This window comes from Pleurodeles waltl, chromosome 8 (assembly GCF_031143425.1).
Source record: "Pleurodeles waltl isolate 20211129_DDA chromosome 8, aPleWal1.hap1.20221129, whole genome shotgun sequence".
In the NCBI taxonomy this organism is placed as follows: Eukaryota; Metazoa; Chordata; class Amphibia; order Caudata; family Salamandridae; genus Pleurodeles; species Pleurodeles waltl.
Genome location: NC_090447.1, coordinates 540910369 through 540929308, shown reverse-complemented (window position 1 = coordinate 540929308; position 18940 = coordinate 540910369). Strand labels below are relative to the sequence as shown.

General features: G+C 46.1%; 1 protein-coding gene across 1 annotated transcript in view; it reads right to left on the bottom strand.

Moving 5' to 3' along the window:
* Positions 1 to 18940, bottom strand: part of CFAP47 (cilia and flagella associated protein 47) — a 2216809-nt gene that overhangs the window by 1938751 nt on the left and 259118 nt on the right. Inside the window, exon 22 of the mRNA XM_069204610.1 lies at positions 1250 to 1418. Coding sequence (XP_069060711.1) covers positions 1250 to 1418 — 169 coding nt within the window. The remainder of the gene's footprint in view (positions 1 to 1249; positions 1419 to 18940) is intronic.

Here is an 18940-nt window from a genome sequence, read left to right as displayed (position 1 = left end):
GCGACTTCGGAACTGGCACCGCTGTCAGACTCTGTGCAGATGCCTACACTGGAGGTGTGTTTCCCACTGAGAGCAAAGACTGCAACCAATGCCGCAGGCCCAACACCGCAGCAGTGCCTCTGAAGTCCCGTACCAGCACGAGTCCAGAATGCCATGTCACCGATGTCGGTGGCACCCGGCTCCGACTCCACACAGCACTGGTGCTGTGATTGAGACACAGCAAAGTTGACAGCTCGTCTTAACCAGCTGAATTCATCAATCCCACCTTGTTGTAAGGAACCGACGCCTCGCTGACAACACCGCACTATGTCCCTGCAACCATAAGGAACCAATGCCTCACCTCCCCTGCCTAGCATTAAGAAACTGCCGCCTCACCTTCCCAGTGGCAGAAAGGGACCAACACTGCACTGGCTCCAGCACGGCCTCAACTCCCAAACTCCGTGCAACGTCTTTGCTTCCTCAATGTTTTCCAAGATACTGTACTTGGGGTCCATGCAACTCCGTGATTGGCCCAAACTTCATTTGCGAGTTTCACCGGACTGTTGGTAACGACACCAATAAAGACTCCATGATAGTTCCAGTTGGAGATATTGAGTGTGTGAATGTGTGAGAGTGTGTGTGAGAGTGTGTGTGAGAGTGTGTGTGTGAGTGTGAGTGTGTGTCTCTACAATACTTTACACATTGCCTCTTACATAAGCCGGACTGCCAATGGAATGAGCAGGGGTTATTTGAGCTGTGTGGCTCCCTTACCTTGACTAGAGTGAGGGCACTTACTTGGGCAGGGTGCAAACCACTGCCAACCAGAGACCCCATTTCTAAAAAGCACTTTGAAAAATGCACAATATAGGAGGAGCAACAGAGTATGAACTGGATGACAGAATTTTAGACATGAATCATGGTAACAATATTGTACCAAATACATTTTTCTTTAATATATAGTCCTCTTTGAACGCGTGATGGGGAAACATTACTGGGGTGATGAGCGAACTGTTGGATTTAACAAAAACGTTTTATTTCTTCCTGACTTGAAAGGGTGCGTTGCAGCCGGGCAGACTTGAAAAAGGAATGGGGGGTGGGGGTCACTGAGTTAATTCCACAGAAGAGACTTCACTGGGTTAACTGAGGCTGCGCAATTAAATTTGAGATGCGGTCCGTTAAGCAGTGTAGAGAGAAACGTCGAATACAGTACACAATTGTCGGTGGTGACACATTACAGTTATTAGTACCGCTTTTTACAAAGGTTACAAACCTGTCGCATTAACTAGACGTGTTGGGGTGGTCAACTGCACCACCTGAGGTCGAGGGGTGACGATGTGCTTTTCAGACATGGATGGAGTCGCGGGAACAGGGCTGCTGGATGGAGATTCTGAGCCAATGAAATTAACGTAGACTGGAAGTTTGAAGTTATATGCCGCCACCTAGTGGAAAAACACATTTGGATATCATCTTCAAAATACTCATCAGGTTTTTGCATACACAGTAAAGAAATAAAAATGACATATTGTTACATGAAGGCTATGGTTTCGTAATCACTGGCGTGCCTTCGCAATAAAAGTAAGAAGCTCACCATTTTTATTTTTAATTCAGGTGTTCCAGTTCATTTGTTATCGCATATCATTGTTTTCTTCCTTTGTGTCTTAATTAGGAAAGTGGAAAGTACTGAGGGATACTTTTAAGTGATAGAAAAGGAAAGATGGAAGTGAAAATGAGACAAATTCGCCCCACTATGAAACATTACTCAGAAACACGGTTTATTTAAAGAGTTAGTGGTTGAAACTTTCCCATAAAACAAGTGACTTGCACATCAATCAAGAGGCACAAATCTTTGTATTACAGCTTTGAATTATGGTTCCAAAATAACTAAAATCTGTGTTCAATTACGTAGTCTACACATCTAACAATTTAAACATTAAACTATGCCATCATATTTATCAAAGTAGGACGATATAAAAATACTGTATTATCTAAAAGTAGTTAGTCTACGTCACCAAAGGAAGCTGGCGCCAACCAGAGATTAGTCTGCGTCTTTGGATCATTTGTTTCTCCCTCAAAGACCTTCCGTTTTTCATAAATAGTGTTTTTGTATTCCGTCAATTTCCTATTGTAATATTATCCTTCCACTTTACTCGCGCTGGGTTAAATTGTATGCCACGGATTATTTTACCAGGTTCTTTCTATACTCTTGAAACTACTGCCACCCAGTGGCAGAAAACAATCTATTTGCGAATAGGTTATGGAAAAGATTCCTAGCTCTCTACGGCATGCTACAGCGTTGACAGATAATCAGAACCGAATCTGTACTTTGATATCCAGCCAAATGTTCCAGACTAACCGATACTGAGAAGAGCCGGTACTCTGCGCCCCTTGTCGATAGGTGCTGATGCTCTCTCTCCCTTCCAAATAGAATTGTGAAGCTAGGCAGTACCTGCCCAATTAAAGCACTGCCAGTCTCTGATTACTCCTGGTAATACCAAAAGTGGAAATGTGCAGATTGCGGTTGACTGCCTCTCCATTTATTTGACTGCCTCTCCATTTATGCAGCTAAGTAATAGCTGCCTAGTGTAGTGTTGGGAGTCCTAGGCCCTCATGCTACTGAAATAACTGGGTCGTCCTTGTCCTTGGTACGTGCGCCTGGCCCTCTTTATTGGCAGGGTCACCTGACTGGTGACGTCTGTGTTGGGTTAGTGTGGGGTGTGAATGTAAGGCCAGCACTCAGCCGAGTGGCTGGTTAAACTCTAGAACGTGTCCAGCAGGACACTACACCTAGATTCCCTGGATGCCCGGAACCCTTGCTTCAGACTCCTCTACAAGGCGAATATCCAGCGGAGCTATGTAGACTGCCTCTTAGACAGTCACTAAAGGGTGTCTGCTGAACTCGCGAGGAAGATTCCGCTCAACCCAGGCAAAGTATACAAAGCTGAAAAACCCAATTTGGCTACTGGCGTTTGATAGGGTAGCGCAACACTTGCATTGCGGCCTCACAGCCAAGGGCACAGGACCGTGCAGGAACGGAGCCCAGGCCTCAAAGGGTCTTATTGGGTTCAAAAGAGGCCCTGGCACACAAAAAGTGGCAAAAGTCAGTGGATCACACCATTTCGCACCCATTGACTGGTTGGGATAATTTGTGGCAAAATATGAGGTGCATTCAATTGCCATTCTAAAGCCATTCTCTTCTATGCTCTCTTCTCAGTCATTGTCATATCTTCACCTGACCTTATGCCATCCCTCATACCATTCTTCTCGCCTCTGCCCTGAGCTCTTCACCCTTACTTTTCTCATTCCAGCCCTTTCAAGGTATCCTTTTACATTGAGGCCCTCTCAGACATTATCCAGCCAGGTAATATTTCCCTTTACCCCTTCCCTGCCTGTTCAAGAATGCAGGTTATTTCCCTTCTTGTATTTGGTCTGTGAGAGAGAGAAGCTGTAGTGTGCCTACCTTGGTTTTACCTGCAGTCTGTGTGTGGCACTACACCTTGTGTATCACAGGGTCCTACAACTATTGCATGCATTGGGGAAGCTAGCATCATTTCTCCCCTAGCCGTACCTATGTTTTTTGTTAGAGAAATGTGGGCAATACCTTTTTACGCCACAAAAGCCATGTTAACGGTAGCCACCGTTAATTAATGGATGATGCAAATTAAGTTATGGCCTTAGATAAAACACAACAACCCAGTTTACTTTGCTGAAATAGACAGTAACTGACCAGACCACTTTACAAATTAGTACATACACAGACCTATCAAATAGACCCCATTCCATATGTGACACGTTCACACTGTTTTGTCCTTTCACCCAGCGTCACTTTGCTGCTCGGGTATTTGAGGCCATTCTATTTTAATGAAAAACTAGAAATCCCAAAGCACAACATGCTGTCATCTGAAAACATAGGACCGGTTTCACATCAAAAGGAGCAAGTTGGCAGTTGTCAAAAAAATCACACAAATTACTTTAATTTTCTTACACCCCTCAACCCTCCAAACAAACTACTGTTTTCCAGCTGGAATTCATATATTGGGACATGGTTGGGATCTTATTAATGAATAGAGTCCATGCACAGAATGGAAAGGAGAGGCAGGTCAGTGAGGAATCTTGCAATTAGATAGTCTCCCTACCAGAAGGACCGTTACCGAAAGTAAGTAACTTGATCTTGCATTAGAAATATCCAGCTGTAGATTCCTCACCTTTTGAATAGATCCCAAAGCAGTAGCTATTCCAAGGTGGGCCTGTGGATGGGCTAAAACCAGAAAGACCTCCACGACTGAGCAGGAAAAATTATGCTCTTGTTAAACCAGACTATACATACAATAGTGCTTTGTGAACATATGGAGGGACACCCATGTAACTGGCAAATGTCTAGGGACTCCACACACAAAAAAGTGTTTTAGCAGCTTTGGCCTTACTAGAATGAGCTTCTTAGCCAATGGGTAGCATATGGTAATGCAGAGCACAATCGATTGGAAAATGTTTCTCTTCTGACAGTCCTGCCTTTTTAAGTTCCAGTGAGCCCCTTCCCTCCCCCCCCCCCCCCAAAAAAAAAACAGTGATTGTCCACCTCGTGCTGTTTGGTAAGATCTTTGTAAAAGCTCAGCGTTCTCTTGGAGTCCAAGCAATGGAGTCTCTCCTCCTCTTCAGAGAAGTTAGGAGTAGCACACAACACTGGCAAGGTGATGGTCTGATCAGTGTGGAAAGACATCACAACTTTAGGCAAGAAAGATAACCGTATTAGCATAGTCAACTTGTCTGGGAAGAAGGTGATGTACAGCAAGTTGACAAAAATAACTTGAAGCTCAATCATGTCACATGTGAACAGCACATCCGAAACACAAGGACCAAGTTAAGCTCCCATTTGGGCATGACAAAGGGAAAGAGGAAACAAATGCTGCAGACCTTTTAAGAAAGGCATAATAACCAAAGACTTAAATAATAAGGGCTGATAAAGCTGGTCTAGAGATAAAACAATTAAAACATCACATAATCTTGCCTGGAGGGGATCTATATGCCGAAGTACTGCAACAAAACACATTTTTTTCCCCAAAGACAGGTAAATACACTTTTAGGAGAGGGATGCCTGGCTGTCCAAAGGAAGGTTGAAGGTGTTCAGCTGTCACAGCTCAATCTCAAAATATGAAGGTGGAGATTGTGAAGGCCCAGGTCCAGAACCCTGCCCCGTTGCTGGGACAGCAGGTCCTCCCACATGAGCAGCCTGATCAGAGGAAGATGCTCAAGCTCAGGAATTTGGGATACCCTACTATACATGCCCAGTCCAAAGCCACTACAATGTCTTGGGCCCTATCACTCATGACCTTCTTGCGAACTCGGGCAGGAGTAGTATCAGTGGAAAGGCATACAGGAGACCAGAGTTCCACTCCAGGCTGAACACTTCTCAGAGTGAGAGACTCCTTAGAAACTCCAATGCGGAGAAGTGCTGCCATTGTGAGTTCTTGGCAGGGGCAAACAGATCAAGCCAAGGTTCTCTCCATTCGTAGAAGAGACCTTATGCCTTCTACAGGTGTAATTGGCACTAATGATCCACTAGGGCCAAAAAATAAGCTTGTCTACCCTGGGATTATATGATTCTGCCAGGTGGTTTACCATCAGGAAAATTCCTTGGTGGTCCAGCCATTTCCAGAGGTGCTGGGCCTCTTGGCACAGGGCCTGAGACCACTACCCTGCCATTTTTGTTGCAATACCACATGGCTGTTGAATTGTTCACGAGCACCTTTACAAGGCACCCTTTGATGGATGAAAGTAAGGCTTTCAGTGCCATGTGGATAGCCCTCAGTTTCAGAAGGCTGATATGGAGCCGGTACTCCACTGGAGACCAGAGGCCTCTGATCTCTACCTCTCTCAGAGGGCCACCCCAACCCAGAATCAATGCATCAGTCACCAATGTGAGCTCTGAGTAGGGAAGGAAGACGGGCCTGTCGCTGATCCAATTGCAGTCCAGTACCCACCACTGCAGATCCTTTGTAGTCTCCTCCAAAAACTGAACATGGTCAGCGAGATCCCCTTGAGGTTGAGCCCACTGAGACTTCAGACCCCACTGCAGCGCCTGTATATGCTGCATATCTTGCTCTAACAGTAGGGTGCAGAAGGCCATTAATCCTAGCAGTCTCAGAGTCAACCTCATTGAAGTCCGGAACCAAGGGTGAAAGATTAGAATCCTAGCCTGAATGTCTTGGCCTCTCTGTAAGGGAACAGCAAGCATGTATTACTTCTGGCATGGACATTCTCTTAATAGTAACTTTGAACAAAAGGCCTTGCACCTTCTGCCGCAAAACAGAAAGATGGTCCTCAGTTGCTTGGGGGGTGGTGGGGTGTATGGTGGAAGATGCAGCTGTGCAGAAAGGAAAGGTAGGGCATAGCCATATGGCACAATTTGCAGGATCCACCTGTCTGATGTAATGGCCCATCAAACCAGCAAGAACAGTCTGACCCTGCCTCCTACCAGGTGGCTGTGCTCCACTCAGGGTATGCTAAAGGGCCTAGGCAGATGGGGCTGCAGTGGGCTGAGTGGCAAGTTGACTGACCGTGAGGGCAGTGGGCACCACAGCCACAACCACTAAACTACTGGACACCATGGTGGGGTTATACTGGCAGACAGTATGGGGTACCTCTGTTGAAGCTACAAAAGGAACAGTAGAGCTGATTTAGCCAGCAAGGTGGGTAGATAAGCCCCAGAAGAGTGCTGTCGCCCTACTCTGAACAGCTCAAGTGGAGAATCTGCCTTGTCCCCACACAGGAGAGTCCAGTTGAACAGCATGTACATTAGGGGTGACTGAACTTAGCCTGAAAAACTGGTAGAATGCATTAAAATGCAAAGGAAAATGTCGATACAGCCAGCCAGTGGAATTGGTGGTGTCCAAGCCACAACAAATTGTGAGCTTGGCTGTGTCAGAATTTTCCTGCATGGCCTGTGCAAGGACTGGTCTGAGATGAGGGATATCTGGGAGGACTTGAGCCATAAAGTCCCAAAGAGTGTGAGATTAGTGCCCCTGGAACCAGATGGCATTCATAAACCTGAGCGCTAAGCCATTGGATATGGAACCTCCCCCCCCACCGAAAGCCTTTACCTTGTTTTGACTACCAATCAGGAGTAGTCAGACATGTGTTAGGATTAGTCTTGTTTACCGATGCCTCCAACACAAAGCTTTCAGGTGATGGGGTGCTGACATAAAAATGCATGGTCACCCAGGGCCGGGTGGTGGCACTGTGCAACGGTTGACCAGGTGAGCCAGAGTAAGGTTTGGTCATGCTCCAAACCAAGTGCCCATAAAAGCCTTGTTAAATTGAGAGGGGCTCAGTAGATGTCTTCCCCATTGAAGTACTTCCGTAACTATACTGGTCTTGACCTTCAAGGTGGGATGTTGGCGGTCAAGGACTTCAACTGCCATATGCATATCCATTTCATAGGAAGCACTATCCTCAGCGGTGAGTTCAGGGGCTGAGCGGACACAGGACTCCAGGAAGGTAGCTAGGCCGTTAGCCTCCTGCAGGTCATTCCACATAATAGGGTTGGCCAATTTCATCACCTGCATCGTAATCGTTATACGAATCCATGCTGAAGAGGGAATGCAGGGTGTGCATTTGTCATTGTGGTGGCAGATCACATGGAGGAATGGGAGCCTCAACTCCGGCCAGGCACAACTTCGATTGAAGTTACACCGACGCTGACTCGACATGAGAGAGGACAACTGTGGCCTCATTTTCCAGTACCAAAGTAGTCGTCATCCGCTTCGATGCTCCAGGACTTGGCATGGACTGTGGTGCTGGCAGTGGAGTTGGGGGTTCCCACATTATGGGCTCCGAGAGTCCAGCTGGTGGCGAGGGTGAACCCGCCAGTGGTAATTCAGGTGGAGAACTTCTTGGCTCCGTGGGGGCCACAGGCACGTCACAGGGAATCAGCAAGCCTCTGAAGAGTCAGCCTAGATACAACAGTAGACTCTGGTTATGCACTTGCTACTTCAACAAATGAAGCTCTAAATGGGCAGTCGTTATGCTGGACACAAACTTGCTGCCAAGAAAGGATCTGTATCAGTTAGCACTGTCATTGGATGAAAAAATTGCTAGTGTTTTGAGATCACCCATATCTGCTGTTAATACGCTGGAGTGTAATTGTGATATTATTCTCTTTCTACTTTAGGTGTCAGGTGTTGCATTTGTCCCTGTCTACTTCTTCTGAGTAGCACATGGGTACAGGTGTTGGGATGAGTGGCTGCCAGGTGATAGGCAACAGACACTGCAAGACACACAGAATAGGTCTGTGCTGCCAGACAGCAAAAAGATAGAACTTTGTAGCATACATACTTCTCAGATTAAAGTATTTGGCAACAAAAGTCAGCTTCAGCGCCATCTAGGTTACCAAAACTCTGCTAACCTGTGCTTGTATAAATCTGCAAGTCTGCTTCAGTGTTGACTCTAGTGGTAGCTCAATAAATCACAAGGAAAGCCATGGCAGACAGTTACAATGTAGAGCCCAGCAACATCTACCTTTGACCAGCTCACCAATTCCAGGTTCATAATAAGGTCTGTGACATGAACTTGCACTGTCACAGTGAGCTACGATAGCATAGATTTTAGTAACACAGGCTGTCCCAGGCTACCATTTTCAAAGCAACAAATATTTGAGGTGATAATGGCGGCAGTGCCAGCAGTTGTTAATAGAACTCTCACCCAATATTTCTGTGTCCATACCTTGCTTATTATAAGAGAAACCCTGAATGAAGAAAGCAAGTAAGTCATGGAATAAGAGAACTGGAAAGGGTAAAGACTTGCATGACATGAGGGAAACCAGTGTTTGAGGTCTTTAGGAAAGGTCTGTGTAGGGAAAAGAGAAGCTGTCCCAGAGATATGTGCTCCAGGTCTGACTAAAGTCTCTTAAGCAGGAAAGAGAAACATACTGGTTACAACATTAAAGTACTCAGACTTGGGAAGACAAACGATATGCCATTAATGCTCTTATCGTTGGCAAACTTAAGGGAAGATGATACAATGCTTCGTAAACCACAAATAATTAAGACTGGACTAGGACAGAGAACAGATGCTCTAAGTCCTATACAGCACACATATACTTATTTGAATTATCTGATAGAGATTTCTAGCTGCAGATTCCTTACCTTTGAATTTCCCAGGTGTCAGGCTGAATCCATAAACGTTTGCGTGAGCAGTACCCCTGCGTGCCGTCAGGTGGCTTTGTTGGGTTCTGCATGGTGGCACCAGCATTTACATCACAGTTACCTATATGGTTACCACTCAGGCATGCGGACATCACGTTTTTTTATTTTTTTACTTCCATTGCAGTTAGTGCTGATCCATAGAAAAGCTACCCCTCTGTCTTTTTGACAGGTTTTTTCCAACTGTTTGTTGACTATTGAAAATGTGCCAAAGAATGTCCTCCAGGTAGGCAGGTTTCAAGCTGTGTGGTGCCTGTCACAACACCATGTCTGTAACAGGCCTGCACTTGGTGTGCTCGTGGCATCCCAAGCGTGACCACGATTCAGAGTCATGCCTGGACTGCCAGGCCACCATGACAAAAGCTTTGAGGGTGCGTTCCCTAAAGCTGATCACAGCCCGACAGCTAGGAGGTCTTGGACCAGATCGAGAAGTTGGTTGTGGGACTGCTCTAGGAGTCCCAAGTCCTCTTCTTCGCACATGGGGCCCTTTGGACACTCAGGAAAGAGACACAAGAAGAAAAAGAAGTCAAAACAGACTACCACTTTGACTCCTCCATTAGCCGACATGACGAGTGAGGAACAACGATGTTCCAGGAATGGTTCTGCAGAGCCATTGCCCTGCCAGACTCCGCACCTCCCCCCGTTTCCGGGCCATACCAGACCCTCGCTCAGGTAAAAAACTTCTACAAGACCATGAGCTCCAAATTCGAGAGCGTCGACCCTCAGGAGTGCCTTTGGGCCCCATGGGGTCGGCTCTGGCCTCAGCTCCGATGGAGTCTCATGTATTCAATCTTGGATCCGGATCAGTGCCGGTTGTACCAACGTGACCTTCTCTGGGGCCAATTCCAATGCTGATGCCACCGGCACCCACCAGTGGCACCAGCCCCATATTCATCCCCAAACGACTGAGTTGGAACGGCATTGATCTATGTGGATTAGGGTGCCGACAGGGCCCATTGGTCCTAGGTCATTGCCTGAACGTTTTCTGGAGCAGCCAGGCATGGGGGATGAGTAGAAGGGGTCACTGGACCCTTAAGAACTCCAGTTAGAGACCCCAACTTTACTGGACTGGTGTGAGGAACTAGAAGAGGCCAGTGGACTGGAACCTCCCCAGATACTGACATGCTCTTTCCACCTACTGTGGCTATGAAGGATGAAGCATCCTAAACAATGGTGGTGAAGAGGGCAGTGGAGGTCCTTGACCTCGAATTTCCCTCTCTGGTGGTCAAGGCTAACCGCTTGACAGAAGTGTTTAAGTCTGGTGTTTCCTCAACCGAACCTCTACTGTCCTTTAATGAAGCACTGACTGACATCCTACTGGGAACTTTGTCCAAGCCCAGCGGCTCCTGTAAACAGTACAATAGCCCACCACCGTCACCCTGTCCTGGGTGATCCTACTCTCAACCCCCAACATCCTACTCCTGAGAGCTTGGCAGTCCAAGCCTCAACTTCCCATGGCACATTCCCTGCTGCTTCTCCAGACAGGGAATCCAGGAGACTGGTTAGCTTAGGCAAGAAGATGTTTTCTTCCACCAGCCTAGCATTGCGGTCGGTAAACACAGCATGCCAGTTGGCCCATTATTCCTTTGGGATATGGTTGCTCAAGTGCTGCCCCAGGTCCAGGAGGAGGCCCAGGTCATCTTCTCTCAACCAGTGAAAGACTAGAGAGATGCATCGAAGTTCACCAATTGGTGTGGTTTGGATATGATTGACTCGCTGGGCAAAGTGATTTCATTTACGGTGACCTTGCGGCACCACGCCTGGATGAGAACATCTGGCTTTTCAGGGGATGGCCAGGCAAACCTCATGGGCATGGCCTTCTACAGGAATTATCTTTTCAGAGGGAAGGCAGACTCGGCCCGAGTGCTTCAAGGACTCACGGGTTATGGGCTAGTTCTTGGGCCCCTCAGTGACACCTGGCCCCCAGTCTGCCTTTTGCATCCTATGTGGCTACAGAAGGGCATGTCACCGCGCCAGCCCTATGCAAACCACCATCCTGCACAAGCTCCCCAAAGTGTGTGAGTATGTGAACTGTGTATTCTGATCTCATGGGCCTGGTAGCCAGAAGGTGTCTGCCACCAACCCCCCTGGCAGCTGCAGCCTCTAAGTCCTCAGAGTTTGGTTCTGCAAGACCATGGGTACCTAGCTGGAGGGAGAATCCAGCATCAACTCCTCCACTGGTAGTCCATTACATCAGACAAATGAGTTTTGCAGATCATTCCCTTTCCAATCTCCCTCTATACCGCCTTCTCAAGAACAGCTGTTGGAGAATCATCTGGCCTTCCTTCGAGAGGAAGTTACAGCTCTCCTGGCCAAGGAAGCTATAAAATGGGTTTTGATATCAGAAGTAGGCAGTGGCTGTTATTCCCGCCACTTTCTGATACCCAAAAAGAACAAGGGTCTTCACTCTATTCTAGACCTCCGAACTGTTAATCTCTTCCTCTAAAAGGAGAAATTCAAGATGCTCACTTTGGCTCATGTCTTGTCTGCTCTAGACCAAGGAGACTGGCTGGTAGCGTTGGGCTTGCAACCTGCTTGCCCACAAGCGTTAACTGTGGTTCAAGGCAAGCCACGAGCACTTTCAGTTCACCGTGCTATCCTTTGGCCTTATCAGTGCCTGCCAGGTGTTCACCAAGGTAATGGCAGTGGTCGCAGCTCATCTGCGCAGGTTAGGGGTTTCAGTCTTGTCCTACCTCGACGACTGACTGTTGAAGGTGGCCTCGTCCCAGACAGTTGTCTCCCACCGCCAGTCTTGTGGACCTCCTGCATTTGCTGGGGTTCACTATAAATGTGCTGAAGTCACACCTGACTCCTTCTCAGATGCTCCGTTTTGTTGGAGCTCTTCTGGATAGTGCTGTTTCAGGGTTTTCCTCCCGAGCAGCGAGTCCAGGATATTCAGGTTATGATACCGATGTTTAAGCCTGTATCCTGGATTTCAGTGAGAATGCCTCCGAGGCTGCTGGGCCTCATGGCCTCCTGCTGGTGAATTATGCCAGATGGCATATGTGGGCTTTGCAGTGGGACGTGAAGTTCCAGTGGGCGCAGCATCAGGGACTCTTTTAGACATGGTCCACATTTTGGAGGGAACCACAAAAGACCTGCAGTGGTGGCTCACAAACCACGATTCGGTCAAAGGCATACTTCTATTCCTTCCGCAACTAGATCTAGTAGTGACAGATGCTTCACTCGTGGGATAGGCTGCCATCTGGGATAGGTGGAGATCAAAGGACTCTGGTCTCTGGCAGAAGCCGAACTCCACATAAACTTGCTGGAGCTCCGGGCGATTCAGCTAGCATTTAAAGCATGTCTTCCCTCTGTCAAGGGTAAGTTAGTGCAGGTGTCCATGGACAATACCACTGCCATGTGTTACTGCAACAAGCAGGGTGAGGGCTGGGTGGGGGGTTATGGTCCCTTTGTCAAGAGGCCCTGCATCTATGAACATGGCTGGAACAGCAGGGCATAACCCTTGTGGCTGAACACCTGGCAGGTTCTCTTAACACCACAGTGGACAAGCTCAGCCGTCTATGCCAAGTGGATCAAGAGCTGAGTCTCCATTCGGAGGTAGCACAAGGACTCTTTCAACAATGTGTAGAGCCTTGGTTAGATCTGTTCGCCTCTGAAGAGAATTTGTAATGTCAGCAGTTTTGCATGTTCGTGTTTCCAAGGCGGCTAGCACTCCGACACACTTTTTGTCATGAGTGAAGTTCAGGACTCCTATACTCCTTTCCACCTATACCACTTCTGCCTACAGTTCTCAAAAGGATCAAGATCAACCAGGCCCATGTAATCCTTGTTGCTCTGGACACACAGTCTGGTATCCCAAGCTTCTAAAAATAAGCATCACTTCTCCGACAGCACTGCCTCTCCGAGAGGATATTGTGTGGCAGCAACAGGGGAAGTCCTCCATCCCAACCGGTTAAATCTCTGCCTCCTTGCGTAGACATTGAACGGCAGCAGTTGATAGCTTTTGACATTCCTCCTGAAGTCTGTAAATTTTTCTTGCCGGCCAGGCAGCCCTCCACCAAAACAGTATACGCCTGCCGTTGGCAAATAATTGTAAAATATTGTACAGAAACGTCTATCGACCCTCTTTCTGCTTCTCTTTCCGATATTCTTCTCTTCATTGCTTGTCTTGCCCAGCTGACAAAATGTCCCATAATAATTTATATCAAATATGGATTATCCTCTAAGAGGCTGAGAAAAATAGACCAAGGAAGCAAAACTGGATTCCTGCAATTGTCAAAGTAACTCATGATCCATAAAATTTAAATGAAGGTGGTACTTTTATGTTTGTTTGCATGAACAACTATTTAGCTATGAGTGAACACACATGTGATAATAAGGTATAGAATTTGACTTTACTCAGTCTTTGGGCAGGTTTAAATTGTTTTCATTTGAATTAGTAAGATAATGCTTAAAACACAACTAAACGGTTTTTAGTTAAATGTTTCATTTTTATACAGTGTGTTAGGAGAATTTGGTCAAAATTAATTATGCAAACTGTAGAACCCATTTGCCATACAAAGGAGATTATTTATCATACAAAAAAAGGATATAATTTAATGCTTCTTACAGAGTGAGGGAGATATTGAAAATCCCACGGTATCCAGGAACGGTTAGTGAAAGCTATGAACAATGGATTAGGATGTAGGAAATTTGTGCTGATCTTTCCTGACAAACAAGGACAATAACAAAAGTCTGATGTGTGGAAGGACATTACATACATCAGGGAACAGAAACTGATGTTTGGGTCCAGGGTAAATTATGAAAAATAATACATGAAAAATAATTAACATTTACAGTAATTGTGTTTTTGCCAAGTTGTTGATGTGGATAAAGTTTTCAGATATACTGAGAGTTCTTTTTGAAAATCTTGTTTGTCTACTGTGGAGTTTGGTTTGGCAAGTTAGAGATTGCTGGACCTGACAGCCTTAGGATGGTCTCCCCCCCCTTCTTTTTGCCTCCCTCCTTATTATGACCTAGTTTTTTCTGGTTTTAGGACTCTGCACACTTTATCACTGCTAACCAGTGTTAAAGTGTTTGTGTTCCCTCCCCTAAGACACAATAACATTGGCTCATATCCCAATAGCTTTTTTTAAATTTACTTAAAAGTTCCTAGTAAAGTGCACTACATGTGCCCAGTATAATGAATGCTACAAGTGGGCCTGTAGCACTGATTGTGCAACCCACTTAAGTATCCCCTTAACCATGTCTCAGGCCTGCCATTCCACCTGGCAAGATAAACCTCCTGCCAGGGATAAACCATCCCTTTTTATACATACAGGTCACCCCAAGTTAGGCCCTATGTGACCCACATGGCAGAGTGCAATGTATTTAAAAGGCACAACATGTGCTTTTAAGTTTAACATGTCCTGGTAATGAAAAACTCTCAATTTTTTCATTTACTATTGCAAGGCCCATCTATCCCATGGGATACCATTAGGCTACCTTATTACATCTTAGAAGTGGAATTCTCAACCTGTAAGAGATAAGGTTGCCAAGTTTGGTGTCTCTGAACTCACAATTTAAAATCACAACTCATGGTGAAGTCTGATTTTAAATTTAATTTCTGAAAATGCCACTTTTTAGAAAGTTGGCATTTCCTTAAATTAGCCATTTGGTGTTCTCCAATACATGTCCAGTGGGCCGGGGGGAGGGAGGAACACATGTCCAGTGGGCCGGGTGGGAGGGGGGGGAACACATGTCCAGTGGGCCGGGTGGGAGGGGGGGGGAACACATGTCCAGTGGGCCGGGGGTGACAGCTGGGCTTCTGCATTCCTTCTAGACAGTCGCACACAAAGGGTGCTTAGGTGTGGCTGATAAGCCATCAACATCCTCATTGGCCATCCTGGGCAGGATAGGTGGGGGGCTGATACACCTGAAAGGACAGTGTCCTGCCACACACAAAGAGCTGCATACCACTCCCTTTAGTGAATCTGGAGCCAGGGAAGGCCTATGTGTATTTCAAAGACCCTTCTTTGAAGTTTCCCCACTTCAAAGTCACAATGGGTAAAAGTACAGGGCCTCTGACCCCACCAGTTCAGTACACGTCTTGACTTGAGGACATTCTGCCAGGAAGAAAGACAGCTCTCCTTCTGAAGTAACTATCACTCTGCTGGACTTTGCTGGGCTCATGCTCTGATGTGCCTCTCCTGCTGCCTGCTGCCCTCCTTGCCTGGAAGTGAGAAAGACTGGACCTGCATCTCTATCTCCCCAGAACCAAAGTGACACCAAGGGCTTTCTGACTTGCCTCCTGTTCTGAAGTCTCAATGACATCAGGGACTTCCCTTCCACCTCCAAACAGCACATGGACGTTGCTTGCTGCAAGTTAGTCTCTGCCAAGTGTTGCCAATCTAGTCCAGTACCCTTGGAAGTAAGTATAAAGTGCTGCATCTGTCACAACCTGCACATCAACACTGTTCTGCCGATCTGAACTGATGCATTGCTTGCTGCGAGATCAGGATTGACACTGCACCGCTGTTGCAGGGACCGCCACATCGCCTCTGGAACCACCGCTTCGGAACCAATACATTGCTGCCATTGCATGGAGAAGTTCGGCGCATCACCCCTGCAGAGCAGATTAACCCAGCCCATCATGCTCAGGACTGCTGCACTTTGAACCAGCCCATCCCAATCAGATCTGACGCCTTGCTGCAGTTGCATGGAGAAATCCGGTGCAACACCCAAACTGTGTCAGGATCATTGATACATTACGTGCTGCAATAAGGATTAAGGGACTGTTGCTCAGCGGGCCCTGCATTAGTCTTGTAGCCAGCCTCCGCTCTATTGCAGGGGGCCTGAACTCTTAGCTTTGTCCCAGGTCAGCGCAACCAGATACCAGCGCAAGTGATACTTGCACATTTATTCTTTAAAAATTCTTATCTCAACTTCTATTTATTAGATTTTTATTGTTTGGTCTTATTTTGCTCATAGAAAAATATAATCTATTTTTCTAACCTGGCGTGGAGTATTTTTGTGGTGTTTTCACTGGGTTACTGTTTAAAGTGTTGCACAAATACTTTACACATTGCCTCTTACATTAAGACTGACAGCTCTGTTCCAAGCTACCAGAGGGTAAGCACAGGTTAACTTTTAGTGTGTATCTGACTTACCCTGGCTAGTGCTGTGGTTCCTGCTTAGACAGGGAGCATACCTTTACCAACCAGAAACCCACTTTCTAGCCAAGATCTTCAGGCAAATGCACCTCACCCCTTCTCTACAAGGTGCAGACATAAGGGCAAACAGACCTGTGCTTTTAGGAGCACCTACTCCGGTTTCTGGCTCCTCTGTTCTTCTTGGGCTTTTACGGCAACTAGAACATGCACAATTACAGACACTCAGGTATTCAAAGCAGGAGGCAGACAAACCAGCAGACACAACACATATTGGTTTCAAGAGTACGTTGGCTCCTTCAACTCTGGTACATAAGTTTAAGCCCAAAAGGGACAATGGCAGAGGGCAAAAGGTATTCTCTTCTTCCTTTGGGAAAAAGTAAGATTTTTACTATCCTAAACTGTGACTAAATTAGTGGGCTCCAGCTAAACATTCTAAAATATAAGCTCTGTTCTTGTAAATGCAATTTCTAATCAAACTGAAGCGAGCTAAAGCTCTGGTTCACAGATACTTGTGAGTGTTCAGGTTACTTCCTTGTTACAATCACACTTTGACCATAGCAACATTGAGCTCCAGGATATATTTCCTGGGTAGTCTTTTTATATAAAACAACTTTGTTGTGCATTAGATCAATTAAGGAGAAAGATATTGTAGTGATGCATGAGGAAGATCACAACACTGACCAAGACCAATCTGCTATAAAACAGACTGGTTGGCATTGCACAGTCAAAGACAAGTCCCGAACTCCACATGGAAGGTGATATAATTGGCTGGTATGTTTGGCACTCACACGTCATATGCACAAAGTCTGAGTACTGGATGGTTCAGAACATACCAATTAAACAGGGTTCAAATGATTTTAAAGGATGTGACTCAAAACCACAAACACAAAGTGAATAAGTTTATCAGTCAAAGAGAATGAGTAAAGAGAAAATGACATTGAGTCGGATTAAAAGCGGGTGTCAGCGAGAATGTTTGAATGAATGACAGCGAGAGTAAAACAAAGCAAGACTAAATGTGAATGACTGAGTGTTAATTGATGAGTTAGTGTGTGAAAATTTGTGAGTGACCTGTCACCCTTACGGTGGCCTTTCACCAAACTTATTGCCCTCCTCCTCCATATTTATCTGACCTCTGTGCATTTTACCACTGCCAGCCAATGCTAAAGTGCGTGTGCTCACTCCTTAAAACATGGCAACATTGGCTAATCCCTATTTGGAAAATTTTGTGTATGTTTAAGTCCCTAGTAAGTGAGACCAATGCCTGTAAATGAAATGCTGCTAGTGGGTTTGCAGCACTGATTGTGACACCCACTTATGAAGCCCTTTAAACGTGTCTCAGGCCTCCCAATGGAGCCTGTGTGTGCAGTTTTAAACTGACACTTTGACCTGGCAAAATAAGCCTTTTACCAGACTCAAATCCTCCTTTTTAACACATGTAAGTCACCCCAGGGTAGGCCATAAACAGTTCCTGGGACAGGGACAAATGTATTTAAAAAGTAGTCCATGTACTTTTACGTTTAAAAAAACTCTTAAATTTATCACTCCTGCAAGGCTTAACTCTCCCATACATTAACATTGGTGTTACTTTATTGCATTTAATAAGGATATCTTCCAAATGGGATCGAGTAAACAGAACATGTTTGGTGCCTTTGCTTTGGAATTGTATTAACAAAATCATCTTTTATGGTAAAGTTGGAAAAGGAAATACAATTTTGAAAATGCCACTTTTAGATAGTTTGAAAAAATAAAAATAAATAGGTGGTGGACGGAATGCTGAACAATGTTAAACATACACTCCCAGTCAGAGACCGGAGCCTAAATTAATTGGTTTCTGGTCCAGGGAGGACTTGGGCCTGGCAGTTCGAGCTGGACTGTTCCCATGTGGAGCAAGGTCAAGAATGATATGCTTATGGAGGGCACAAACTGGGGTGGCAAGGTGGGCAAAAGTACAAAGGATTTAGGCCAAGATCTAACTGGGGGTGAATGTTTGACATTGTTCAGCATTCTATCAATCATCTTTTCTTTTTACTTTTAGAAAGTTGGCATTTTCCTTCCTTAGCCAATGATTGGCGTGGTTGCAGCCTGTGTCTTGCTCATATGGCTAGATGTAGTTTGCAGTTGGTCTTTGTGTATTCTGCATAGACAGCCACACACAATAAAGAGCTTAGGATTGCCTGGATGGGCCATTACTGGCAGCATGGGAGGGTGGAGCTGGACACAGCCCTGCTTACACCTGAATAGGCTGTGTCCTTCCTTCACAAAGGATGGTATAGCCCATCTAATTAGTCGGGCCCGTGGCAGGGGAGGAAGAAAACATGAGTGGTTCAAAGGGAATACTTTCAGAGAAGGCACCAGGTATAAATATTGGACCTCAAATAACAAGTCTTCAGTATGCTTCTGGACCTGTGGAAGACCATTCCAGAAAGGACTGCTGTGCTGCACGAAAGGACTGTCACTCTACTAGACTGCTGCCTGCTGTGCAGATATGCTGCCCCGCTGCCCTTTTGCCTTGATGAGAAGAACTAAGAGATAGTCTCTTGTAACCAGCACCTCGACTCTGCAACAGAGTTCTACCACGCCATGTGGTGCCACCGCAGTCTTGGAACCTTGGAAGTGGGCTTGAAGGTGTGCTCTGTCAGCCTATATGTGGAT